Source organism: Cladophialophora immunda (genome assembly GCF_000835495.1).
Source record: "Cladophialophora immunda strain CBS 83496 unplaced genomic scaffold supercont1.2, whole genome shotgun sequence".
In the NCBI taxonomy this organism is placed as follows: domain Eukaryota; kingdom Fungi; phylum Ascomycota; class Eurotiomycetes; order Chaetothyriales; family Herpotrichiellaceae; genus Cladophialophora; species Cladophialophora immunda.
In genome coordinates, this window is record NW_015622542.1 from 6348057 (window position 1) to 6370508 (window position 22452).

Below are 22452 nucleotides of genomic sequence, written 5' to 3' on the forward strand. Positions count from 1 at the left end.
CAGCCAGCGAATCTCTCTCAGCCTGTATTCTGCACGTCAGACGAATTCTCTTGAAAATCTCGCCCTCCTTGAATCCCAGTGAGTTCGTGTCTTCCCTCTTTCAATGAGACGATTTGCTCTTTTTGCCACGCCGAACCGGCTGATCGAACTTCACCACAATTGTGGGTTTGACGAGCACAATCCTCTTGCTGGAGTCCGCAGATTTGCGCACAAATGCAGGATACACCAAGAACAGAACATGTCCCACTCTACCGCCAGGACCTGCGACTGGAACAGCGGAATAACCCAAGGTAGAGCCAGTGTCGCAATCAATAATCATGAAATCTTTAACTTTCTCCTCGATCAACTGAGAATCGACAGTGAAGTCGAATTCGTATTCGGCCGTCGACTGCCTGATATTGTTGGCTAGATCGGCGGCTTCTTTGACGATTTGACGGCATGCCATCGGATCTTTGGAACAGTCAAGAAGCCCCCTCTCTTTCAATAGCATTGGACAATGCATAATGTCCGATTCAATCTCGCTCAATCTCTCTTCGCGCAGGTCCTTGAACCCTTCGTTGACGTTTAAAGATCGTTGCAGATCAACGCGCCACATCACGATAGCATCCTTATCTGCCCCGGGTTAGTCACGACGCAGCATCAACCGGGAATCGCTTACCCTTTGCGGGCTTCAGGGCATTAAGTCCGTCAATGACCATTCCCAGACATTCTTCCGTGCCCTGGTCGAGACCTGGAAAGATTTTGTGCGCTGTCAGCAGCTCCTCATGCAGATAAAAATAAACCAGTCCCTGCATTATCGGAATCTCCAGGTTTCGGTTCTCATCCACGAGATTCACCAATGATTCCGTTAGACATTCCATCACCAAATTTCCTCGACCTCTTTTCTTTCCAACACTGGCAAGAGCAGCGATAAAGCCGTCTGCATTACCAAATTGAGTGTCCAGCCAATATTCGATGGTTTTGCACAACGTACTGTACTGATTCTGCAGTTGAGTATCGGCCATCCCTTCCACCGGTAGCATATTGAAGATGCGGTCCTTGCAGCTCTCCAGATTCTGCAACAAACCCTCTTTCTCATGTCTTAATTTTTGCAGCTCACGTTGCAAATTTGCGATCTGGGAGCGGTCATTTTTGATCATCGCTCTAGTCTGCCAAACGTAGACTTCGTGTTCGCTTTGACACCGTTCCAACACCTCTTGCTGAGTTTCGAGCTCCTGCTCAAGTCGATCATTTTCTCTTGCAAGCGCAGCAACCTTGAGTTGTGGGTCTCTTTTTGGTGCAGTATTTGCCGCCTTGTCTCCCTCCATGCCTTTTGCCTGGGGAGCTGTTATGGGCTCGCGACCCGCGGTGGGATGCACCAAATCAGCACGTAGAAAATCGCCAGGCATGGTGATTTCTTGTCTTCCGGGATCAGGTCCACGGTAAGAGCGTTCGTATCGTTCGCGATCTTCTGACTGTTGCAGGCTGCTCGCACCACTCGGGAAGGCCAAAAACTTGCGCACCGAGTCAGTCATCGAGTTGCCTGCGACTCTCCTTCCTGCAAGGCTGTTCGGTATTTCCACAACTGCTTTGTTCGATGATGCCATCTCATGGACCTGGTGTCTCCTTGGGTGCTCTCGAAGCTCCCGAGTGGATGAATGGCGTTGCCTGGAACCTCTGTCTTTAATTCTTGATGATCCATCGGCAACCTCTATGATTTTATTCTTGTGGGCGGTATTTGGAGCAGCGGACTCATGTTCCCTAGCCATTGTGTTTGAGAGGGGACAGTGACGATTCAGATCAGTCGATGAGAATCCTTTGTCTGCAAGGCGTTTCAAAATATGGGATGAAAGGTAATCGAAGCACGCCACTCACTAAGGAGCAGAGAGTGGGATGTTTCGAGAGGGTCACAATGGGTGGATGAAATCTGAGAGGACGGAGAAAAGTTTACTCTGAAAGACTGCAGAAGAATTGATCTCTCACAACACTCTCTTTCACTGACTCCTCAGTCATTCCTCACCTCGACCGTTGTGAGCAGTGGACCAAGCAATTATTCACTTTACGTCCACACTCAAGCCCCTGCCACTACTTCCTTGCGCCAGGCCATAAGCTACAACTTCCAAATCGCATTCAACATTCTTCATCTCAGCATTCTATGTCTTTTGACATTCTCCAAAGATCCTAAAGCTTTTGTCGGCAGTAGCTACGACTCATGGCTCCAAAACGAAATCGGAAGTCTGGAGCGGCTGCTCGAAGTTCTCGCCAGATACTCGTCGGTGTTGACTTTGGCACCACTTTTTCTGGAGTGGCATGGGCTCAGACTGCTCGTGTAAGTCATGGAGAAGTGACCCTGGTCCCTGGGATTAGTCTTACTGATCGGAGTAACAGCCAGATATACAAACTGCAATCATTCAGTGGCCTGACCGGGACGGCTCACTTGAGGGACAAACCAGCGAAAAGGTTCCAACCCAGCTCTGCTACGTCGGTAATGAGTGTCTGTGGGGTTTCGGAGTTCCTGAGGAGAATGGTCGCTACCAGTGGTTCAAGCTTGGTCTCGATCCCAGCCAGAAGCAGAATGAAGTGTCTCTTCTGGCCGTTGACTATCCCGACCCCAAAGCTCTACCTTCGGGATACAACAATAAGCCGAGCGCAATCAAATTAGCAACGGATTATCTTGCAAAGCTTCATCATCATACTGAAAAGATACTTAGACGAAAACTCGGAGACAGCATCGTGAATACCACTCCGCTTCGTTATACCATTACCGTCCCGGCCATCTGGAGTGATGCTGCGAAAGCTAAAACCCAACGATGTGCCTTTGACGCCGGAATGGGACAGGATATTCGAATTGTTTCGGAACCGGAAGCTGCAGTGATTTACGCTCTCGATGCGATGGATCCACACAGCCTTCAAGTGGGCGACAGCTTCGTTCTCTGCGATGCAGGAGGCGGCACCGTTGATCTGATTACATACGCCATCGTGTCGCTCAAGCCTACAGTCAAGGTGCGAGAGGCAGTGCCTAGCGGCGGAGGTGCCTGCGGGAGTACATTCTTGAATCGCATTTTTCGAAAGTACCTAGAAGAAAATCTCAGTGACCTCGATGGGTTCGATGAGGATACATTGGAAGACGCTTTGAATGAGTTCGAGAACATCACGAAGCGCCGATTACGGGTCAAGAGGAAAGCATCATCGTCCGCGTTCCTGGGCTAATGGACAATGCCGAGAAAGGAATCAAGCGTCAGAAGCTCACAATCAAGGCAGCCGTCCTCAAAGACCTCTTCAAACCAGTCATGACCGCCATCACAACTCTTGTCAAATCCCAGCTGCAACAGTCCAAGACGGCAAGGGCAGTTATCCTTGTCGGAGGCTTCGGCCAGTCTCCTTATCTTCGCAGTTGTATTCAGCAGGTCATTGGAGAGAACATCGACATCATGCAACCTGCGTATGGTTGGACTGCTGTTGTCCGGGGAGCTTTACTATACGCCCTTCATGATACGACACCTGAGGAATTGAGAGTCAATATCGCTTCGAGAAAAGCCCGCCGTGCATATGGAATGACATGTAGCGAGAGATACGGCGCTTCCGACCACATAGGTCTCGAAACGTAAGTGATTGTCCTGCTTCCTGCGAACATTGGCTGAATTGCGTAGGCGGTGGGACTCGTTTGATGGATGTTACAGGGTCACCGCGATGAAATGGTTTGTGAAGAGAGTATGATCCGTACCGATCGAATAAGTGAGGTGATAGAAAGTTAATGTGAATGCAGGGCGACGAGGTTGATCAAGACAACCCCCTTGTCACTCGCTGGCTGGAGAGGAGACAGATCTCCAAGGGTCGATTTCCGGTCCGATCCTACACTCTGTACACCTTTATTCCTGAGGAGGATGAGGCAGCACCAAGGTTCCCGTGTGAAGGTACGAACCCCCTGGAAACTATCGCCATTTCTCTCAAGAGATCAAACTGACATCAAGAAGAAGCAAAGGAGCTTGTGACTCTAACTGCTGATCTTTCTGCCATCAACCATAGCAAAATTCCGGTCGAGAAGGGAAAGGATGAGCGGAAATACTATGCGCTGGATTTTCAAATCAAGGTCGCGTTCTTCTCAGGGCACATGGAATTCTCCCTGTGGCATCTGGGGAAACAGTACGGCAGTGTCGAAGCCGAGTTTTACTGATTCGCAACCCGTTCAACGCAGATCCACCTCGCCTGCCGGAAACCCGCGCATTCAGTCAGCGTGGGAAGTGGGTTTTCCGATCGGAGACACGTACAAGATCCTTGGTGACGGTTACACCTCACGCACAATCACAAGTGGAGCTGAAGAGAAAGAGATACAGCAAAGAGCACACTCATGGCAGCAAAGCAGATTCAAATGCCCGGGCTAGAAAGGAGCCAGAACTCCGGGAGCATATACTTGGGGCTGACACGGAAATGTGACGACAAGGAGGGTTTTCTGTGAGCTTCAAAACGTGGGTTACAAGACATAATGTCGAATAGGACGAGCTCTCCGTACGACGAGTGATTGGGCTACTTGGATGAGGTAGCGAAATGCAGTGTGTCTAGCCATTCGAACACGGTTGAATACAATACATAATAGCGCTCCCTTCGCCTAGTTTTTTGGGGGGTCCAGCACTCTCGGCCTATTTGGGGTGATAATGTGATAAGCCTACAGGCGAGAGAGCAAGCGACGTGAACCGCGTTCTAATCGAGCAACAGAGGGTCCGTAGAGCGAAAAATCGAAAAAAAAAGGATCAGTGTCAAACAAAGACATTGGACAGGAGCATAAAGCAAGAGCCATTCGCGGCACCGCGGCCCAACAATTTTGCTTATGCGCCATGAAACGAGCCTACAGAAAATGGCAGCCTACATCAGCCACGCCCGCCCGCTGTCTACCTCCTCCATACCCTGCCCCGTCTTAGCTCTGCTTCCGACCCCGACTCCCCACATGGAGCGTTCATAGCTTGCTCTTGGAGACGATCAAGGCGTTGCCCGTCTGCAGACACTTGACGGCGTCGTTGACGAACTCGTCGACGATTTCACGGGCGGACTTCTTCTCGTTGACCACGGCGGCGGCCTTGCCCATCAGGAAGGGGCGGGCGTTCTCCATGTCCTCGTCGGAGAGGTCATCGCCCTTGGTCTCGAAGTCGTGTTCAACCTATACAGGAAAACCAGAGTTGTCAGTAATCATGGGGTTGGAGAAAACAAGGGGAGATCAAATAGTGATGTTAATTAGGGGAGGAGCATACCGGAATAACACCCTTCTCAGTCAGCGCCTTGATCTCGGATTGCCGGTTCTCCTCCCAGTTCTTGATGTACTCGTTGGCCCTCACCCGGAGAGGCCGCCCAGTGAAAATGATGGTTCGAATGTTGTCATCGAAGCCGGCAGTCCGGACGGCTTCCTGATGTGCTTTGGGTGCACCAGCTTCCTCGGAGAGCACAAAGCGTGTTCCGACCCAGACGGCGGAGGCACCGAGCATCAGAGCCGATGCCAGAGATGCGCCGCAGAAGATACCTCCTGCCGCAATGCATTGCACGGGCTGGCCGGTGAATTTCGATGGCGGAGCTTCCGCGCAGAGTTTGGCGACAGCGGGGATGAGCACTGAGGTGGGGGTATCACCCTGTTGAGCTGGTCAGTTGATCCGCGTACAAGAGGTGAGAGAGGACGCTGGATTCTTACGGTGTGACCGCCGCCTTCACCACCCTGGGCACATATTAAGTCGACACCAAGGTCAAGGCATTTCTTCACGTGCTTGACGTGGCCAATCATATTCTGAGGAGGAACTAGTTAGCCAGATCACCCCAATGGACGGGTTTCGTGGCGGCTCACCATGTAGAGGATGCCGTTTCTGTGGAGCTTGTCCACAACTTCCTTTGGAGGAACACCCACGGCTGAGACTATCGCAAACAGTCAACACCAATTACCAGGCACGAGAGTTGGGCCAGAAGCCGCCCTTACCGAAGAGCTTCGCGCCAGAGTCAATGATGATGTCAATCAATTCGTTGAGCTTGCCCTTGGTATAGTCGTAGCTACAAGGCCATCAGTAATCGCCTCATACGTGTGGTTATGGCAATCTCTCACTTTGTCTTTCTTGCGCTCCCACCGACTTGAGGAAGGAGAAGGTCGACACCGAAGGGGGCGTTCTTGTCGTTCAGATAGCTCTTGAGCTCGGCAACCTGTTCCCGGAGCATGTCTGGGGTATAGCCGACCTATACACATCAGCACGTGTCCATCAAAGTATGAGTTTCAATGTCCTTTCTTACACCACCAATAACACCAAGGCCTCCGGCATTGGTGACTGCGGCAGCCAATTTAGGGCCAGCCGCCACGTTCATACCAGCCAGCAGAACTGGATGTTTGATCTTCAGGAGATCCGTGGTCGTGGTTCGGAGTTGCTGAGGAGACGACATTTTGAACTAGATGGATAGGCACAGAGATGGTGAGAGACGCAGGAGATCTGGGAAGGATGTTTTCGAAGAAGTTGGATTGAAGGAATCTGGGATCGATATCTGGATGCACAGACGAATCGACGAAGCTGCGGAGGCTCAAAACGAAGATATATCTGCACACAACGAAGGTCCAGAGGATTGTTCAGAGAAGAAATAGCCGAAGGGCGCAAAGTAATCAACAAAAACTGAGGGAGAAGAAAGAAGATTAAGGCGAATGCAGTATTGGATGCGAGCGTGTGGAAGCGGTGGCAGCGCAGGATGTGAGGCCGCTTCCCAAGTACCGAGGCATCTCCCCGATTCTGGGCAAATCAGTCCCCACTCGCCCACAACTCCTCCACACTCTGCGCGGAATACGCCCCTGATACGACGTGGTTCGAGGGGTGCTGTGAGACACCTGACGGTCTCGGCTTGAGAGGCTGTTTTTCGCTGGAGAACCTCACATGCTTCACCAGGTGCGGCCGGATTGAAGCAGGGCGGGACCCCGTCGCCAATGTCCCTTATCCGGTGCCAAGACTCGAGATGCGGAGGGCCTCGCCCGACTCGGTTAAGATGCCGCTTTGGGCTCCGGGCGGAGCGCCACGAGGCTCGGAGGCTCAATTTTTCTTGTCTCGACAATACGGCATGGGGAGCATATGCCCTGGTAGAGCTACTCGATATCACCTTCGACTCGGTTGGTCCAGTACTTGTTGCGTGCTGGCTCCTGCCAATAGCCAATCTCCTTCTGTCTCCATCTCTTTGCCCCGTCTCCATCGTCAGATTAACCCCATATGCCCATCGATCTACTCACCACTTTTAGCCGGGTTCCTCGCATCCGGAGTTTGCCTACCTTCTCCAATCACGCATGGTCTCCAGCGATCCAACACGATCTATATGCAAGTAAGATCCAGTTCAGCCTGCGGTCGAATGTGCGCCAACGCGCATTTCTGACCCTGTCCGCCTCCCCGAGAAGAATCGTTAGGAATTCTACTTTGCTACAATACCCCTTGCAGGCCAACTCGTTTTCCTTGACCGCGTATCGTCCTCTCAGCCAGACCAATGCAAATATGAAGCCCTCAACTTCGGCTCCAGGTTCTTTAAACAAAGCTGTGGTGGCGTTTGGTAGTAATCTAGGGGATCGGCTTGCCAACATCGAAGCCGGACTCTTTAAGATGAGGGAAAATGACCTCCGGGTTCTCAAGCTGAGCTCCCTCTACGAGACCAAGCCCATGTACTACGATGATCAAGACACCTTTCTGAATGGCGTATGTCAGATCGAGACCAGTCTTGAACCGCTACAGTTGTTGGATGTCTTGCAAGCAATCGAGAATGACCTGGGCCGGAAACGCTTGATTGATAAAGGACCTAGGACACTTGACCTTGATATCATCCTCTATAACCACGACTATTTCAAGCACCCCCGTCTCAATATTCCGCATATGCTGATGCTAGAAAGGGAATTCGTTCTCAGGCCTCTCGCAGAGTAAGTCTGGGCTGTATCGTGCTCGCCAAAGCTGACCTTTGCTAGTATACTCCCCCACGAGCATCTTCCCGCGGACTTCTCACCAACTGCTCCATATCGCCAAATAAGTCAACTATTGGAGGGTCTTGCAGAGAGAGATACTACTATGTCCCCAGTCACTGTTCTAAGGCCACAAATGCCCCTCGTCCGCACTCACGATGTCACTCGCAAGACTCATGTTATGGCCATTTTGAACCTGACCCCAGACTCTTTCTCCGACGGAGGAGTGCACGCGGCCAAAGGTGCTGAATCAATAAAAACAACCGTTGCGAGTTTCATTGCCGCAGGGGCCAGCATCATTGACGTTGGTGGACAAAGCACTCGCCCCAAAGCTGACTACCTTGGACCTCAGGAAGAGGTCGAGCGCATCCTTCCCATTGTCCGGGTTATCAGAGAGATGAAGGAAGCGGAAAATGTCGCCATCAGCATCGACACTTTTCACTCCGACGTAGCCCGGCAGACCATTCTTGCTGGTGCAGACATCATCAATGACGTCTCGGCAGGGCTATTAGACCCTCAAATGCTGTCGACTGTGGCCGAGTTGGGAAAGACTATCGTCCTTATGCATATGAGAGGAGATCCACACACAATGACAAAACTTACCGATTATCCGGATGGGGTCACCAATGGAGTAGCCCGAGAACTTTGCGAGCGTCTTCAGGCTGCTCTTGCCGCCGGGATTCCTCCTTGGCGGATCATCCTCGATCCGGGCTTGGGCTTCGCAAAGGACCAGGAACAGAATCTCGAACTCCTAAGGAGTCTCCAGCAACTGCGAGAGCAAGCAGAATATGCTCCTACGTTCAGGAATTTCCCTTGGCTTATGGGTCCAAGCCGCAAGGGGTTCGTCGGTAGTGTCACCGGCGTGGCGGAGGCTTCCGGGCGGAGCTATGGTACTGCAGCCGCTGTCACGGCCAGCATCGAGGGCGGCGCAGATATTGTGCGGATACACGATGTTCGCGAAATGGTTCAGGTCACCAAGATGGCAGACGCGATTTATCGACGCCCCTGAAGCGGATGGCCTGCACGCGTAGGACCCGCAGAAATCACATTGCAGCACCGCCATGTAGCAAGACCCTCGGTGCCACTCTGAGCTGGACAGATTGTCTAGGTCTTTATGACAAATGTACACCACGGATTCTGCAGCTCTCGAAAGTGCAAACCGCGGGCTCAACATGTCGACGAGGCCGGGTGTGGCAAGGCTGCGACAGCCTCGGGAGTTCTTGGCCGGTCGACAATGATGAGGTCATGACCAATCGATCTTCACGCAGGTACGAACCACTGTCCGCCATCACTGCCTTTCAATTTCCTATATTGAATGACAATCATCAAATTCTCTTTTTCCTTCTTCGCGTTGGGATACATTCTCACTCATCTGCATTAACCAGTAATCCGTACCCCGAAACATTCGCTTCAGCATACTTCCACAACATGCCTTCCGACGATCATCCCATAGGCCTCCGCTGGCGAGCAAGCACTCTTTTCATCATCTCCACAGTGGCCATCGGTCTTTTCACCGACCTTTTTCTCTATGGACTTGTCGTCCCTGTACTCCCCTTCATGCTCGAAGAGCGTATACATCTCCCTGAGGACAAAATTCAATCCTGGGTGTCTGGGCTTCTGGCCGCCTATGCTGGCGCTAGTGTCGTCTTCTCCATCCCCGTGGGCATTGTCGCCGACCGCACCAATGCTCGACGGACACCCTTTCTTTGTGGACTTGCCGCGTTACTCGCCGCTACCATCATGCTAGCTCTGGGTCAGAATATCCCTGCGCTTATTGTAGCCAGGCTTCTGCAAGGGACCAGTGCCGCTGTTGTCTGGACCGTGGGTTTGGCCATGGTACTAGATACCGTGGGCCCTCAGAACCTTGGCAAAGTAATTGGAACGGTGAGTGTGCTGGCTGGATTGCTACGGGAACATGGTCTCATGCGGGCTGCAGATTTTCTCCTTCATATCGGTCGGCGAGCTGGCGGCTCCTGTTCTCGGAGGAGTCCTATACCGCAAGACCGGCTATGGGGGAGTGTTTGGGTTAGGTGCAGCATTCTTAGGCGTCGACTTCATCATGCGGATCCTGGTGATTGAGAAGAAAGTCGCAGTGAAATACGACAAATCCCTTGCAGAAATTCAAAACCCCCGTGACGCCGAAGCGCGAGCGGAAGGAATGGATAGCGGAGACGATCGCAGCGAAGAGGAACCTCTGTTGCCAAAGAAGGGGGAAGATAACTACCGCATCCCAGAAGGTCAAAACAGACTGATCCGAACTCTGCCCATCCTCTACTGCCTATCCGACCCCCGGCTTCTCGTTGCTCTGCTCCTTGCATTCGTCCAAGCGGCCCTCCTCGCCACCTTCGACGCCACGATTCCCACCGAGGCCCAAACACTGTTCGAATTCGATTCCTTACAAGCCGGTCTCCTCTTCATCGGCCTTGACATTCCATACCTCCTACTCGGTCCCATAGCCGGCTGGGCTGTCGACAAATATGGCACCAAACCAGCTGCGGTCCTCGGTTTCGGCTACCTCGTCCCGACCCTGGTACTGCTCCGCCTGCCCTCATCACAAATCGCACCTTCCCGTACCGCCAACGTCGTCTTATACTCGGCGCTTCTCGCCCTCAATGGAATCGGCCTCGCGATCATCGGGTCCCCGTCCATTGTCGAGGCCTCGGACGTCGTGCAAAAGTACGACAAGGCCAACCCGGGCCTCTTTGGCGAGAACGGGCCCTACGCTCAACTTTACGGCTTCAACTCCCTGGTGTTCTCCGCCGGGTTGACCATCGGACCCATCTTGAGCGGGACCTTGAGAGACAGGATAGGGTATGCGAACATGAACGTGGTGGTTGCATGCATTGCGGGCATCACGGCCGTCTTGAGCTTCCTGTATGTTGGCGGCCGGCCGAGGATGTTGAAGAAGAACAAGAGACAGCTGGGTGAGAGATAGAGTCTTCCCAATGACTCGGGTAAAGTCGAGCGGACACAGACCATGGATTGAAAAATATTCTCTCTTTGTTTTAGAAGTCTATACTTTAGAAGACGGCGTTCTTTGAGGCTTCCAATACATATTATTCTTTTTTGGGACGTTCATGGGAGCCACCCGACGCAAGTTTTAGAACGCGTCGGGTCATTTTTTTTCTACGCTCCCAGGTGCCCGTGTTCCTCGCCTGGTATAGACTATGCAGGCTCGGTGTCTAATAAAAGGCCCTGTCCAACCAAGCCGGGCTTCCATTTATATGAGTGAGTAGCTCGAACGGAAGATTCGTTCTAGCTCGCCCAGAAAAGATCGTGCCAAGTGAGCGCCTCTGCAAGTTGCGCTATAACTCGGCCCCGAGAGTCCGGGGCTCGGGGCTCCTTTGGTTCAATCGAGAACATCATCAACATCACATAGACCTCTCACCTCCAGGGATGTTTGTGATTCATGGTCTCAACCACGGCACTCGACTTGTCGGAAGACGGGTCCCACCCACTGGAGCAAGGGCACCCAGACCCAGCCATGGCATGGCGCAATCACAATTGTTTCTTCTGCGATTCAAGGTTCCAGGAAGTCCCAGTCACGTTCACTTTGTGGAATTCCTGAGACCGTCGTTGCCACCGTTAGACAGACGTCCATGCCTCCGCTCACGAAGGGCTGTTGGGCGAGGTGCATCCCATTAGGCTGAGGCATTTCCAAGCCGGCGTTGCAGATCTGGGAAGGGTAAAGGGCCTCAGCGACTCGGAAGGGAAGAGCCCCCTCTTCCTTTTTGGTTCTGTGCAGACCGAATCGGAGCCACTGGAACGGCGGCCGAGGTGGCGGCGGCTCTCCCCTCCGAATACACCACTCGACCTCCTGTTCCCAGTAATGCCACCGTAACAACTCGTCCATGAGGGCCTCCGAATGTGCGAACTGGCCTGTCGCCTGCAAAATGGAAGCGAGTGGCCAGGCAGCCCACCAAATGATGAGGTTGTGAACACCGTGGATCAGGACGCGGATATCCAGAACTTTGCGGAGTTGTTTCTCCGCGTTGAGAGGGTCTTGCAGATGGTAAAGGAGCATTGCATGTCGAGATAGTAGGGTTGAACGAAACAGTTGGAGAACAGGTCCGTGGGCTTCGACATGGGTTTGGTCTTCTTCCAGGAGTTGTGTTGCACTCATTGCTCTACGGTAGCATCGCACTGCGGCTTCGGTACGACCAATATGTGCATAAGCTCTAGCAGCGATGGACAAACAGTTAATGGTCAGGAGATCGTGACGACCCATTGTCCGCTCACATACTGGGAGGCTGTTGATCAATAGTCTCAATGCTGCATGGTAATCGCCCTTCCAGATTGAGTGCCATGCGTAGAGGTAGCCACTGACGAAGAAGTTTGGGTGTTCTCTGCCCCAAATTTGTCCGATTTGCGTGTGTGATCGTCCTAGTGACTCGCCGTGCAGGTCCATCTCTTCAAGATCATTACTGGCCCACGCAAGAGCGTACCGGAAGGGTACCTCGTATGTGTAGCTCTTTCGCATGGCAGGCTGGGAGCTGATAATATCACAACTGGCAGAAAGAAAATCCGCCAGTTGCTCCATCCGTTGAGTCTGTCCTAGCACGAGCATAGTCCAGCTGAGACATGGAAGGATGAACTCATTGTTGTGCTGCAAAGCATATTGCAGGATATCCATGGACTGAGACTTACGGTATTCGAGGATGTCTTCCTGCAAATTCTCGGAAAAACACTGCAAATAATATGGAGCGGCCCATTGACTGGCGCTTAGTTTACGGTCTTCCTCGCTAGTGTCCTGAAATGAACACACAGGGTGCACGTAGGCTGAATACACGGGTGGCTCATACTTGATGCCCTTACAGAGCGTTCCGATTGATTCGCTGAAGTCGTAGCTTTGGTGGGAATGTGGTGGTTGACATGAACGGCATGCATTGGGGTTGAAGATGGTCTCGGGGGGTGTGGCAAGCACAACCAAGGTTGCTGTCGAAGATACCGAGCAGCTCGAATATGGAGGGGAATAGACCTTGTCTTCGATTGGAAATGTCTCAGCGGGTGGGCTCAGCAGCATATGAGATGGATCCAATGGGAAAGATGTGTTGTTGCCATCGGCCATGTTTCTCACGGGCTCTGGCCACGAAAGCTCGTTACAGGGAATTGGCTCAAGTGACGATACCTGACAGTCAGTCGTCGCCACGGTCCCATTCGGGGGTAAGACTCTTTCCGGACTGCCGGCACTGGGTGGTGTGTGTGGCTTTGGAGAAATCTTCGGAGGCGATGGAGTTCGGGATTTCGGTTCGTCTGGAGATACGGCGCAGATGTGCACAGGTTCAAGCTCTGAGGGTGGAGAGTCCTTATCATCTTGTCGATTCAGAATTAATGTAAGACCACCGCCGCCACTCGCGAGTATGTCTCTATTTCGCGAAGGGCATGTCCGGTGTGGTAGACCGTGCAGATTTGCGTGCCATTGCAGAGGTGGTCCGTACAGCTGGATTTTTCCGGCGTGATCGTGGTGTATTATCAGATCTTTGTCTTTCCAGGAGATGCCAGCACTTCTCAAAGTGTACTCGGCTTCGCAAAGTGATGGGAGCTTGAAGGACTCTCGCTGTGATAGGTGTCTTTTCCTGACCCTTTCGCACTCTTTCTTGACCTTCTGGGCGTTATAAGTCACTCGTTCCTCCCTTTTAGGGACCTCGAAAACAGCCTCACCGCCGCGAGCCTTCCATGATTCCGCCACCACCAACATAGCGAGGTAATGCTGGTGGGGAGTTTTTTTGCGTTCATATTTCCATTCACTCAGCCTGTTTTTGATCTGCCTCTCGCTCACAAAGAGGCTGCGAAGACGAAGCTGCTTTTGGATGTATTCGCAAGTTTGATTCTCCTTCAGATACCACTTGCGGATTTCGGGCTTGAGAGCCTCCCATGTCTCCCTGGGAGGCTGCGGCGAGCGATCGCCTACCATTGGACGTTGCAGAGCTTTTTGAGATCCAGCTAGGAGGTATCATGGGGAGTATGATAAAGGTCACCACTTGAATGTTGAGAAATTGTGCGACGACACACTTCCCTTTGGCGGCGGCGTTAGGCAGATCGGGAGAACTCGCAGTAGCGGCAGCGATCAGAAGTGTCCGACAGGCACACGACTGTGCAGGTCAGGATCTGGAGAGTTCAAGTCCTGCTATTCGTCAGGTAAACCGACTCTTTTTGGCAAATGTCATGATTGAAATGGCCGACACTCGGGAAGATGATTGGTTGGCACTCACTTCGACGAACGCGAATGGCATTGGCGGCGATGGGTCCAAGGCGTGGTGTTTGGAAACACCAGTGACGTCTGAAAGCTCCCTGTCTTCCTCTTGCTTGCCTCCCTCCCTCTCTCTCTCTTGATCTTTGTCTCTCCTCCACCTTTTCGCTTGGTTGGCTGTATGGTTGTGTGTGTGTGTGTGTGTGTGTGTGCGTCAGTCGGTTCCGCAGACCTGCAAGAGAAATCTGACCTGTCAGAAAATGCTGCAGAAGAGTGACCAGGGTGCAAAAGTCTGGCACAACGACCAGTGGGATGGGAACAGGATAGGGAAACGGGGCTGGAGTCCAGCGAGCTTCCTCGTGATGGCACAAGGCCAGCTTGCCAGCTTTGGATTGGATCACTGGGAGAATGGAATGTTGAGTAACTTGCCCTTACCACCCCGGCATCCTGTTCCCGAGCCAGATGATCGTAGGTGAGGGCGTGAGGGTGTTCACCACCGGACTGGTTCCACCGTAGCAGCGTGAAGGCGACACCTTTGGTGGCCAAAGGGGCAGGAGCAGAGAGAGGATGTCAAGGCCGGAGGTTGGAGGGGGGAAAAAGTGACAGGTCATTTCTGCCCACTGCTGGCCGAATGTTCGTCCTTTGCCCACTGGCATGAGGCCTGCATGTTGCACAGACCCATGCAGCCTCAACTTCGCGGTCGAGTCACATAATCCGTTTCCTCGTCTGCATCGATTGTGCATGGCGCCTTGACACCTGGTGGAATGATGGCTCGATGGCTCAACGGCACCAACGGGGTCTCGGCCAATGACGAACAGCCAGAGCTTAGTTTGCTGGCGTTGCTAGTTGACTTCTGCAGCTCCCCCAGCTAGCTTCCCAGCAGCGCAAGGGGCTCCCTGGTAGCCAGCCACGACAGCCAAAGAATCATGCCTCTACCAAACGTTGTTTCAGCCTGCAGGTAGGTGGACAAACAGAGCGAGAGAATGCATCCTCTTCCCTCGCCTCGGGAGCGCTTATTGTCTTGAATTTGACCTCCTCCTCCAGGTTGGGCATCGTCTCCCCCCTGGGCAGCTGGTTGGCTGCCTGAAGAATGAGGCCGTTAGCCTCGCCAACGCACCGATGCCTGCGCCCTTCGTTTTCTTCACCCCCCACGATTCGACCTGACTCGACTCCTTTCGACTCCTTTCGACTTCTACCGTGGCTCACTCAGAAAGCACCGCTACTACTCTCTCGCATGACCCCCCCTCGCTTCCAGGAATTGGGCCTCCTCCATGTGTGGCCACCCCCCAGGTAGTTGGCCTGCTCTGTCGAAGGACGGTCACAGCATCATGGATTCTGGCTGAGACTCTACTGTTCCTGGTAAATCCCCGGCCTTGCAGTTCCAGCTTTGATCCACGCCTCCCCCGGTTATCCACCGGATCCAAGGACTTGAATCCTGCTACCATTATCTCCTATCCTTTTCGAGGAAACAAGGCCTTGTCATTCTATCAATTCACCCTGAATGCTGCTTTCTTTCGGCCACACCTTCCGATGAAATGCCCCTGTGCCAGAATGCATTCTTTAGCTAGAGCGAGTCATTGGAAGGTTTCAAAACCTGTCATAATCCGCAGGTGCGGTGCGGTGCGAATGGCGGTTCCACATAATCTGGCAGAAACGTCTCGTCACGGCTCTCTACTCACTTTGGGCGCCGCCCATCGTTGCGCCAGCCTGTCCCTGCCGATGATCTGGATAGATTGCATTATACATCGGTTGAACTGTGCATCTCCAGCGTCCGCGATGGAGCATTTTACCTGGGTACCGGCCGCGTGGGCCGATTGGGTGTTGCCGGTGATGAATGGCTTCATGGAAAGCAAGCCATGCCTCACTGCCATAGTTTCGTGTCGATGCCCAACAAGAACCCTGCAATCACAAGACTCATAGATGGGGCAAAAAGGTTTAGACTCGGGTTTAAATGACATTTGTGTATTCATTCGTAGCTGCTTTCACCAAGATCCTGTGCCTCCTGTCTGGAATAAGTGCATGTCCTTTGCTCCTGCCGACAACCCCTGGATCGTCGGTTATGCGGCCTACTCTTCCCACGATAGGCCGCTTTGATTTCAATCAGGGACCGTTTCCCTCAAGATTCTTGTCGGATACTCGCAGGCCCTCTTGCTCTCAATCACGGCGAGCAACGAGAGACATGCGAAACCGCCCAAGAGTTCACGATACTCCAGGTATTGATGGCTCTCCTGAAGGTTTTGGAGGAGGTTTTGGGGGAGATTTCGGTTGAGGTTTCGAGGGACGTTGGGGTTGGGGTTGAGGTTGAGGTTGGGTTTGAGACTGCTGTTGAGGACGATCTGAGCCTGTGCGGCGCACACTGCCTAGATCGCTAAATCTTTCATTGTGATTGTCTGCTTCTGGGTTAGCTTTTGTTACCGACAGCGACAATGGTGTCGCGGATTTTACCATTTGGTAGGTTGTGTTTGCCATTACCAGCGAGTGCGGCTTGATATCCGACGGCTTCAAAGGGTGGTCAGCAGGTTGAGGTAGTACCACTATGTAGTTCTAAAGCCAAACTGTGTCGTGCATGTCTGGGTTGCACAAACCTGGGGCCAATGGTCGATCCCTCCTATACATGATGAGAGATGGATCTGAGTCCTAGCCTTGCAAGACCCGTGATCCTAGAGATAGGTGGCCAATATGCTGAAGTTTGAAAGAGTTTGAGCCAAATGTCCCAATTGACAGAAGAGCCAAAAGCCTGAAAGGAACTGAGGAGGACGGAGGAGGGGATGTCAGCTTTAAAACGGGGCCTGTGGCATTCCCACTCACTGGTCTTGACTCACTGGTCTGCCAGCGCCTGTCTGCCATTCTAGGGCATCGCTTTAGCGTAGGGAATCGCCAAACCAAAGCGTCTTGCAGGGGTTCTGTCATTGTGCATTCAGTCCTCGCTGGTTCTTGATCAATGATACCCTGGGGGCAATGAGTAGCTGTCGGTAGTCGTGGTGGATGCGAAGACTGACGAGTCAGAGGGAATCTGTGACCCGGTCCACGACTGGTAAGTTTGTGCTTTCGTCCAATCTTGTCTCTCAGTGGCTGCGGATGGCGGAAGCGTTACAGCTTTTGCTGCGATATTCTCACTATCAGCGCCATTCAGATCCGGTGGCCCTCCCCAGTGCATGTGCCCAGTGCCTAGAGCAAGGACGGTCCTGCCGTCTCGGCAAGTGAACGGCAACGGTGTCGAAGAGACGAGTCTGACCCCAAGAGTCCTTGTTCGTACGTAATCGCCCCCAGCCAAAGTCTCATTGACATTTTCTGAAGCTCCTTGGACAAGGACGTCGGCCAAATCTAGGCCGCAGAGCCGCAATAATCGCCCCGGTTGGACGTCGCGTCGGTCTCATTCCACGACACCCATATCGCGTATCGCAGAACACAGGACAACCACGGACTGCTGAGCAGATATCGAGTCCCTTGATTATGATTTTTCCATGCAGAGAGTCAGTCTCATCGACAGATCATCTCGAAATCTTCAATATCTTGAGCTGTCCTCTCAGCCCACATCCTTCGATGCTGGTGTGCTGGGACAGTCAGGGAAAGGTCGCATACAACATGCTGAAAGATCTCCTGAGCTCAACGAAAACATATCGATGGGAAAAAGTTTGTGAAGCGAATTCTGTAATCACAAAAATGTGTCGCGAACAGAATGTCGGTGCTCAAAATGCTCATGTCGACTGTTGAGATTCATCATTGACCTGGATTGCAGCATCAGCTGAATTGCACAGACCCAGAATCATACTTTGGCCAGAATAGCGTTCAGTCCTGATTGCAGAGGCAGTGCTACCATTGTCATTGTCTTTTGTCCGTGGACGTTCTTCAAAGGGAGTCATCGTGCGGCCTTTCCTGCCCACTGAGGCGTGGCTTCCTGAGGGCAGACCACCCGCAATCAGGGCACACAGGGTGCTGGGAATGCCCGGAAGCGACGCAGAAACATCCTCACCCCGTGGAACAATAAGGGAGAAAGAAAAGAGCGCAGGAAGAGCGAGGAATGAAGATGAAATAGAGTTGGCCGGCCGCGGATCTTGCGTACGGGCGACGGAAGTGACCGAGAATCTGGGTGGCACTCGCCTTGGGGGAACTGGCAACAGGGACGCAGGGAAACTAGAGGCAAGAGCTAAACGGTCCATCTGCAGGCCTCACTCCTGTTTCTCCATGCCCTGCGGCAGCCTGACAAGCCACCTACAACGCATTGCGAGCTCCAGTCCATGGCACCAGGTCCCCCCTCCCCTCGATCTTGGCCTTCTACAAAGGCGACGCTTGCCTCGACGATCCCTTTCCTCCCCACGTCCGGCTGGTGTTGCAGGGCGATGCATGAGTGCTTACGGCCCCAGGAAGCGGCCTCACAGTTTGCTGTGGGACGAGAGACACATGTCATAGCTCGACGGGAGTGACGGCTTCTGCGTCTAGTGCCCAACAGATGCTCCGGGGGTAACGCAAGAGTTGCACCATGCGCACGAACGAAGCCAAAATGGGGTAAACGTCGGCGTCAAGTTCAATTACCTACAGCCAGTTTGCAGCCACACCATATCATGTGAAACGAGCAAGATCTACTGGTCACTTTCTGATCCAACTCGCCGACTTGGGAACTCTGCCAGGGTCCGGTAACCAACATGGGGGGTCTCGATATTCGATGAAGCCGGTCAAGATAGCTGCGAGCTACGCCAACCGACTTGAAAGCTTCATCTGCACCCTGCGGGAGCTGCAACGAAGCTGTACCTGGCTCTTTTGGTCTGCATCTCGTGCAGACGACCGGTGCTGCATAACTCGAGTTGGAAGAGGCGGTCACCAGCCCTCGCCTATGAAATACGCCCGCGTCAGGATTCTCGATGCCCCAGAGACCACCCCCCAAAGCACTAATTAGGCGATGAGGCGTGAGACAAGATGCCGGATGGAGTTTTCGCCTGCAATCAGCACATGCATCCTGGTCTCAACGCACGGATTGGCCTACACCCGTCAATGCCAACATCGGCTGTTGGCGCTTAACACTGCCTGACCTCAACTTCCTTCGCACCGGTCTCTCCAGAAGCATGCTAATGCAGCGGTCCTCTCCCCATCCACAATATCATCAAATCCAAACTCTCAGATCTTCTGCAGTACTCTGCCAGCAAGGCCACGTCACAACAAACGTCCCCCTTTAGGGACATTGGTGGCGCCTGGACCCTCGGGGAAATTTGACGTGTTGGCCTGAAAGTACTTGTGGCCTCCATAGGCTTCCAGTTCCCCGGCGTGCAGCGACTGGCGCCGCAAGGATGAGTTGGTTTGCAAAGAGTGGACCGAACATGTCTTCTGAGTCATTGATGATATGGCCATCCCTGTCCCGCGACAAGGTCCCTACTGGGTTGGGCACACCTCGAAGCAAGCGGGATAACTGTTTATTGCTCCTTCTGGAAACACTCGGCGGACGGTGGCGGGCCATGGACATGCATCATGTGCATCCTTCCAGCAGCCCTGAACCCTAATTTACACGGGCTCAGCCAGGTGGAAGAGCTCGTTACTTTGCCGACATTTCATTATCATCTTGTCCCTTCACTTCACCCTGCATGAGATCGTGCGATCATACACATTCTATTAGTACGTTGGCACAAGAAAACCGCTGAGCCCTGCGGTACATGTTTTTGGCTTCTACTTTGGGTTGTGTGCATTCGCTACGAACTAGGTTATACCTCTTTGCACCATTTCATCAAGGTTTCACCGGCAGAGACGGTATCGGACCTTTTTCTAATCGCCCACGCAATCTCATCAAGAGTCACGTCCAGCCTGAACATTTTGCTTGTTATACCATCACCCCCGAGCCCTTCGTCGCCCAGCCTTCCGGCGCCGCTCGGGCCGCCCACCCCTGAGTGCGGCACAATGAATTGCCACTGCGCCAGATCCTCCCACGCAGCCCTCGCAGTGTCCTTGCTCCACGATCTCAGGCCCGTACCCGTGAGAGCCCCGGATTTCGTGAACGAAAACGACGATGAGCGCTGAAGCTTGGAGCGAGTGAGCAGCTCGGTATATTGCTTGTGGACGAGCGTGAAATTCGTGGTTGTGACGTCGTAGATCGTCTCGAGACGCGCGGCAGAGATGAGGAGGGACAAATGGAGAATGGGCAGATGCGGGAGGAGGTCCAGCAGCGAGGGCGGCGAGCTTGTTGTGTCGGCGATAACGGGTGGACGGGACTGGGAAAGGCTGTCGTCACCGACTTCGTTCTCCGCAGGCAGGGATATGGTAGCAACGGGGATGTACAACGCCGCCAGCATGTCCGGAATGGATTTCGTGCCGTAGAAGATTTTCTCCATGACTGCTTGTGTGGAGGACGCAGGGAGGAGCTTGGTCTACGCGGATTTGCAGGTCAGGAAGGTTTCGCTCTTCTTATCTCGCCCCCCCCCCAGAAGGAGCAGGAGGATGCGGTCCAGGACTCACCTTGATGTAGTCGTTCCATTTTCGCCTCCAATCGAGGTCCTCCTTCGTGACACCCAGTGCGTCCTTCCCATCAACCGGCAAGCACAGCACACCCGTCACGACTTCCGCGAAGGCAACAAGACTCTTCACGCTGGGGACGTGCAGCCAGCGGTGGCTGAAGCGACTCTTGACCCTCTTCTCCAGACAGTCGACGATATCCATGCGCGTGGAGCAGCCGATCACCGCGATGGGGGCCTTCCGTGCCTGGGCGATGTCGAAGAGGTTGTAGAGCAATGTTTGTCGTGGGTGGGTGGTGAAAAGGTCGAATTCATCCAGGACGAAAATCACACTTTTGGACGCGTGGTTTCCTCCCTCAGCCTTTCTTTCCGCCGTGCTGTTATCAAGGGCCATAGAGTCGAGGTCGCCAACCAGCTCCTCCGGGTGACTCAACAGACTCAACAGACTCGCCATCGTGTCAGCGTAACTGCTCACTTCCCCCGTCTCGTCCTCGGGCACCGCCATCTCCCTGCCCAGCTGGCGCCATATTTCCCTCAGCGCCAGTTTGTCATCAGTCTGGAAGAAGCCGTTGAGCTTGACGACGTGAAAGTCGCCGCCATGGGTTTTCCCCAAGGCATCCAAGGCGTGTCGGATGAGGAGAGATTTTCCGCTGCCGCGGGAGCCAAGGAGGAGGAGAGAGTTGGATTCGCCAGATGCTACCGTTGCAGTCAAAAGGGTATTTAGAGTTGTAAACTGGGTCTGCAGATGGGAGGGGACAGGCGAAGGTGAGAATGAGAGGTCGTCGCTGTGGGTATCTGTGATACGAGAGAGGATTTGTCGTTTGACACTTGTGAGGTGTGGATCCTCGTCTTCGGTGGTATCGGCAGGGACATCTCCTGGTGGAGGAACTTCTGCGACATGAGAGCCTGAGATGATGTCGTTGATATCAAATGACTCTTCCAAAAAGGATCCCTCGTTCCCGGCATCTTCGTCTCCCGACTCTGAGTCTCCGTGTTCGAGAGCATCCTCAAGTTCTTCCTGGTCTACTGTGGGCTTCACCACTTTGCGGGTGTCGACGTGCTTTGATTGGTTCTTTCCGCTCTTCTTGCTCGAAGGGACTATGTCCTTGAAGCCGAGTTGCTCTTCAATCTGCCTCTGATCGTCATCCACGGCCCCCTCAAAAGCCACCGATTTACGTGGCCCAATCCGACCACCGCGACCGCGTCGAGACGGAGTTAGAATTCCTTTTGGTTGTGGTGATAGAACACTGGTTGGTGCGGTGACAGAAACCGGCTGTAATGACACAGACTCAGTCGAGGGTTTCCCATCAGCTGTTTTCCGTCGTTTAGATTTTTGTGATGGTGGTTCCGCATTGGCATGTTCGAGTCGTCGAGATGGTCGTCTTAAACGTGTGCTTGATCGTGGTCTTTCCGAGGTTGTGCTCTCCCCTTCCTCGTGTTCATCTTCTGCTCCAGGGACATGGAGGTCATTCTGTGGGTTTTCTCCGCCTTCCCGTACACCCTGGTCAATTGTCTTCCCTTTTGTCGAGTTATTGGGGGGGGCATCCGAGACTGGGTCTGAAACACCATTTATTGCCTTGGTTCTTCGGCCACTGCTCCTGCGGGGTGTGTTCCGGGCAGCATTTTCCTCGTCGTCCGGCTCAACGGCCTCATGTTCGCCAATAGCCGCAGACTGTTCATTCTCAGTATTGTGTGCCTCGTGCTCCGACACCCTTTTCCTCTCGTTCGACTCGACGGCCTTTGTCTCTCTTTGCGTCTCGTTCACAGACTCCGCAGGTGACGAGGCCAGCGTCCGCCTTCTCGTGGCATATGTTCCTGTTCGGCGTCGCTTCGAGGCCCGGGGGGAGGCGTCAAAATCGTCCATAGCTCGTCACTTGGGAGTGTTGACTAGACGTCGCAATTGACCT

General features: G+C 53.3%; 5 protein-coding genes across 6 annotated transcripts; 2 read left to right on the top strand and 3 right to left on the bottom strand.

Annotated features, from left to right (window-relative positions):
• Nucleotides 1–4574: 4574 nt before the first annotated feature.
• On the bottom strand, nt 4575–6868 carry PV07_04380 (uncharacterized protein). Its single transcript, XM_016391180.1, has 7 exons — nt 6238–6868; nt 6056–6183; nt 5933–6003; nt 5804–5871; nt 5654–5746; nt 5223–5594; nt 4575–5131 (listed from the first exon to the last, which is right to left on the bottom strand). The coding sequence occupies exons 1-7, from the start codon at nt 6382–6384 to the stop codon at nt 4931–4933; spliced, it is 1080 nt and encodes a 359-aa protein (XP_016253082.1). The 5' UTR covers nt 6385–6868; the 3' UTR covers nt 4575–4930.
• Nucleotides 6869–7190: 322 nt separating this feature from the next.
• PV07_04381 (dihydropteroate synthase) lies at nt 7191–8930 on the top strand (the record flags this gene model as incomplete). The annotated part of the gene is made up of 2 exons (XM_016391181.1): nt 7191–7882; nt 7928–8930. The coding sequence occupies 2 exons, from the start codon at nt 7191–7193 to the stop codon at nt 8928–8930; spliced, it is 1695 nt and encodes a 564-aa protein (XP_016253083.1).
• Nucleotides 8931–8935: 5 nt separating this feature from the next.
• Nucleotides 8936–10856, top strand: PV07_04382 (uncharacterized protein; the record flags this gene model as incomplete). The annotated part of the gene is made up of 3 exons (XM_016391182.1): nt 8936–9189; nt 9307–9805; nt 9858–10856. The coding sequence occupies 3 exons, from the start codon at nt 8936–8938 to the stop codon at nt 10854–10856; spliced, it is 1752 nt and encodes a 583-aa protein (XP_016253084.1).
• Nucleotides 10857–10900: 44 nt separating this feature from the next.
• Nucleotides 10901–14987, bottom strand: PV07_04383. 2 transcript variants are annotated; one of them, XM_016391184.1, is made up of 3 exons: nt 14541–14987; nt 14134–14343; nt 10901–14045 (listed from the first exon to the last, which is right to left on the bottom strand). In XM_016391184.1, the coding sequence occupies exon 3, from the start codon at nt 13833–13835 to the stop codon at nt 11442–11444; it is 2394 nt and encodes a 797-aa protein (XP_016253086.1). In that variant the 5' UTR covers nt 13836–14045; nt 14134–14343; nt 14541–14987; the 3' UTR covers nt 10901–11441. The 2 variants fall into 2 exon arrangements, with proteins under 2 accessions (XP_016253086.1, XP_016253085.1); XM_016391183.1 differs by having other exon boundaries at nt 10901–14343.
• Nucleotides 14988–19746: 4759 nt separating this feature from the next.
• Nucleotides 19747–22418, bottom strand: PV07_04384 (uncharacterized protein). Its single transcript, XM_016391185.1, has 2 exons — nt 20550–22418; nt 19747–20461 (listed from the first exon to the last, which is right to left on the bottom strand). The coding sequence occupies exons 1-2, from the start codon at nt 22407–22409 to the stop codon at nt 19802–19804; spliced, it is 2520 nt and encodes an 839-aa protein (XP_016253087.1). The 5' UTR covers nt 22410–22418; the 3' UTR covers nt 19747–19801.
• Nucleotides 22419–22452: the final 34 nt, after the last annotated feature.

Coding starts and splice junctions, on each gene's coding strand:
- PV07_04383 (XM_016391184.1), bottom strand. CDS start 13,835: ATGGTAGGCGATCGCTCGCCGCAGCCTCCCAGGGAGACATGGGAGGCT.
- PV07_04384 (XM_016391185.1), bottom strand. CDS start 22,409: ATGGACGATTTTGACGCCTCCCCCCGGGCCTCGAAGCGACGCCGAACA. Junction 20,462..20,549: donor AATGGAACGACTACATCAAG/GTGAGTCCTGGA, acceptor AAATCCGCGTAG/ACCAAGCTCCTCCCTGCGTC.
- PV07_04380 (XM_016391180.1), bottom strand. CDS start 6,384: ATGTCGTCTCCTCAGCAACTCCGAACCACGACCACGGATCTCCTGAAG. Junction 5,595..5,653: donor GTGAAGGCGGCGGTCACACC/GTAAGAATCCAG, acceptor CCAGCTCAACAG/GGTGATACCCCCACCTCAGT. Junction 5,132..5,222: donor CTGAGAAGGGTGTTATTCCG/GTATGCTCCTCC, acceptor TTTCCTGTATAG/GTTGAACACGACTTCGAGAC.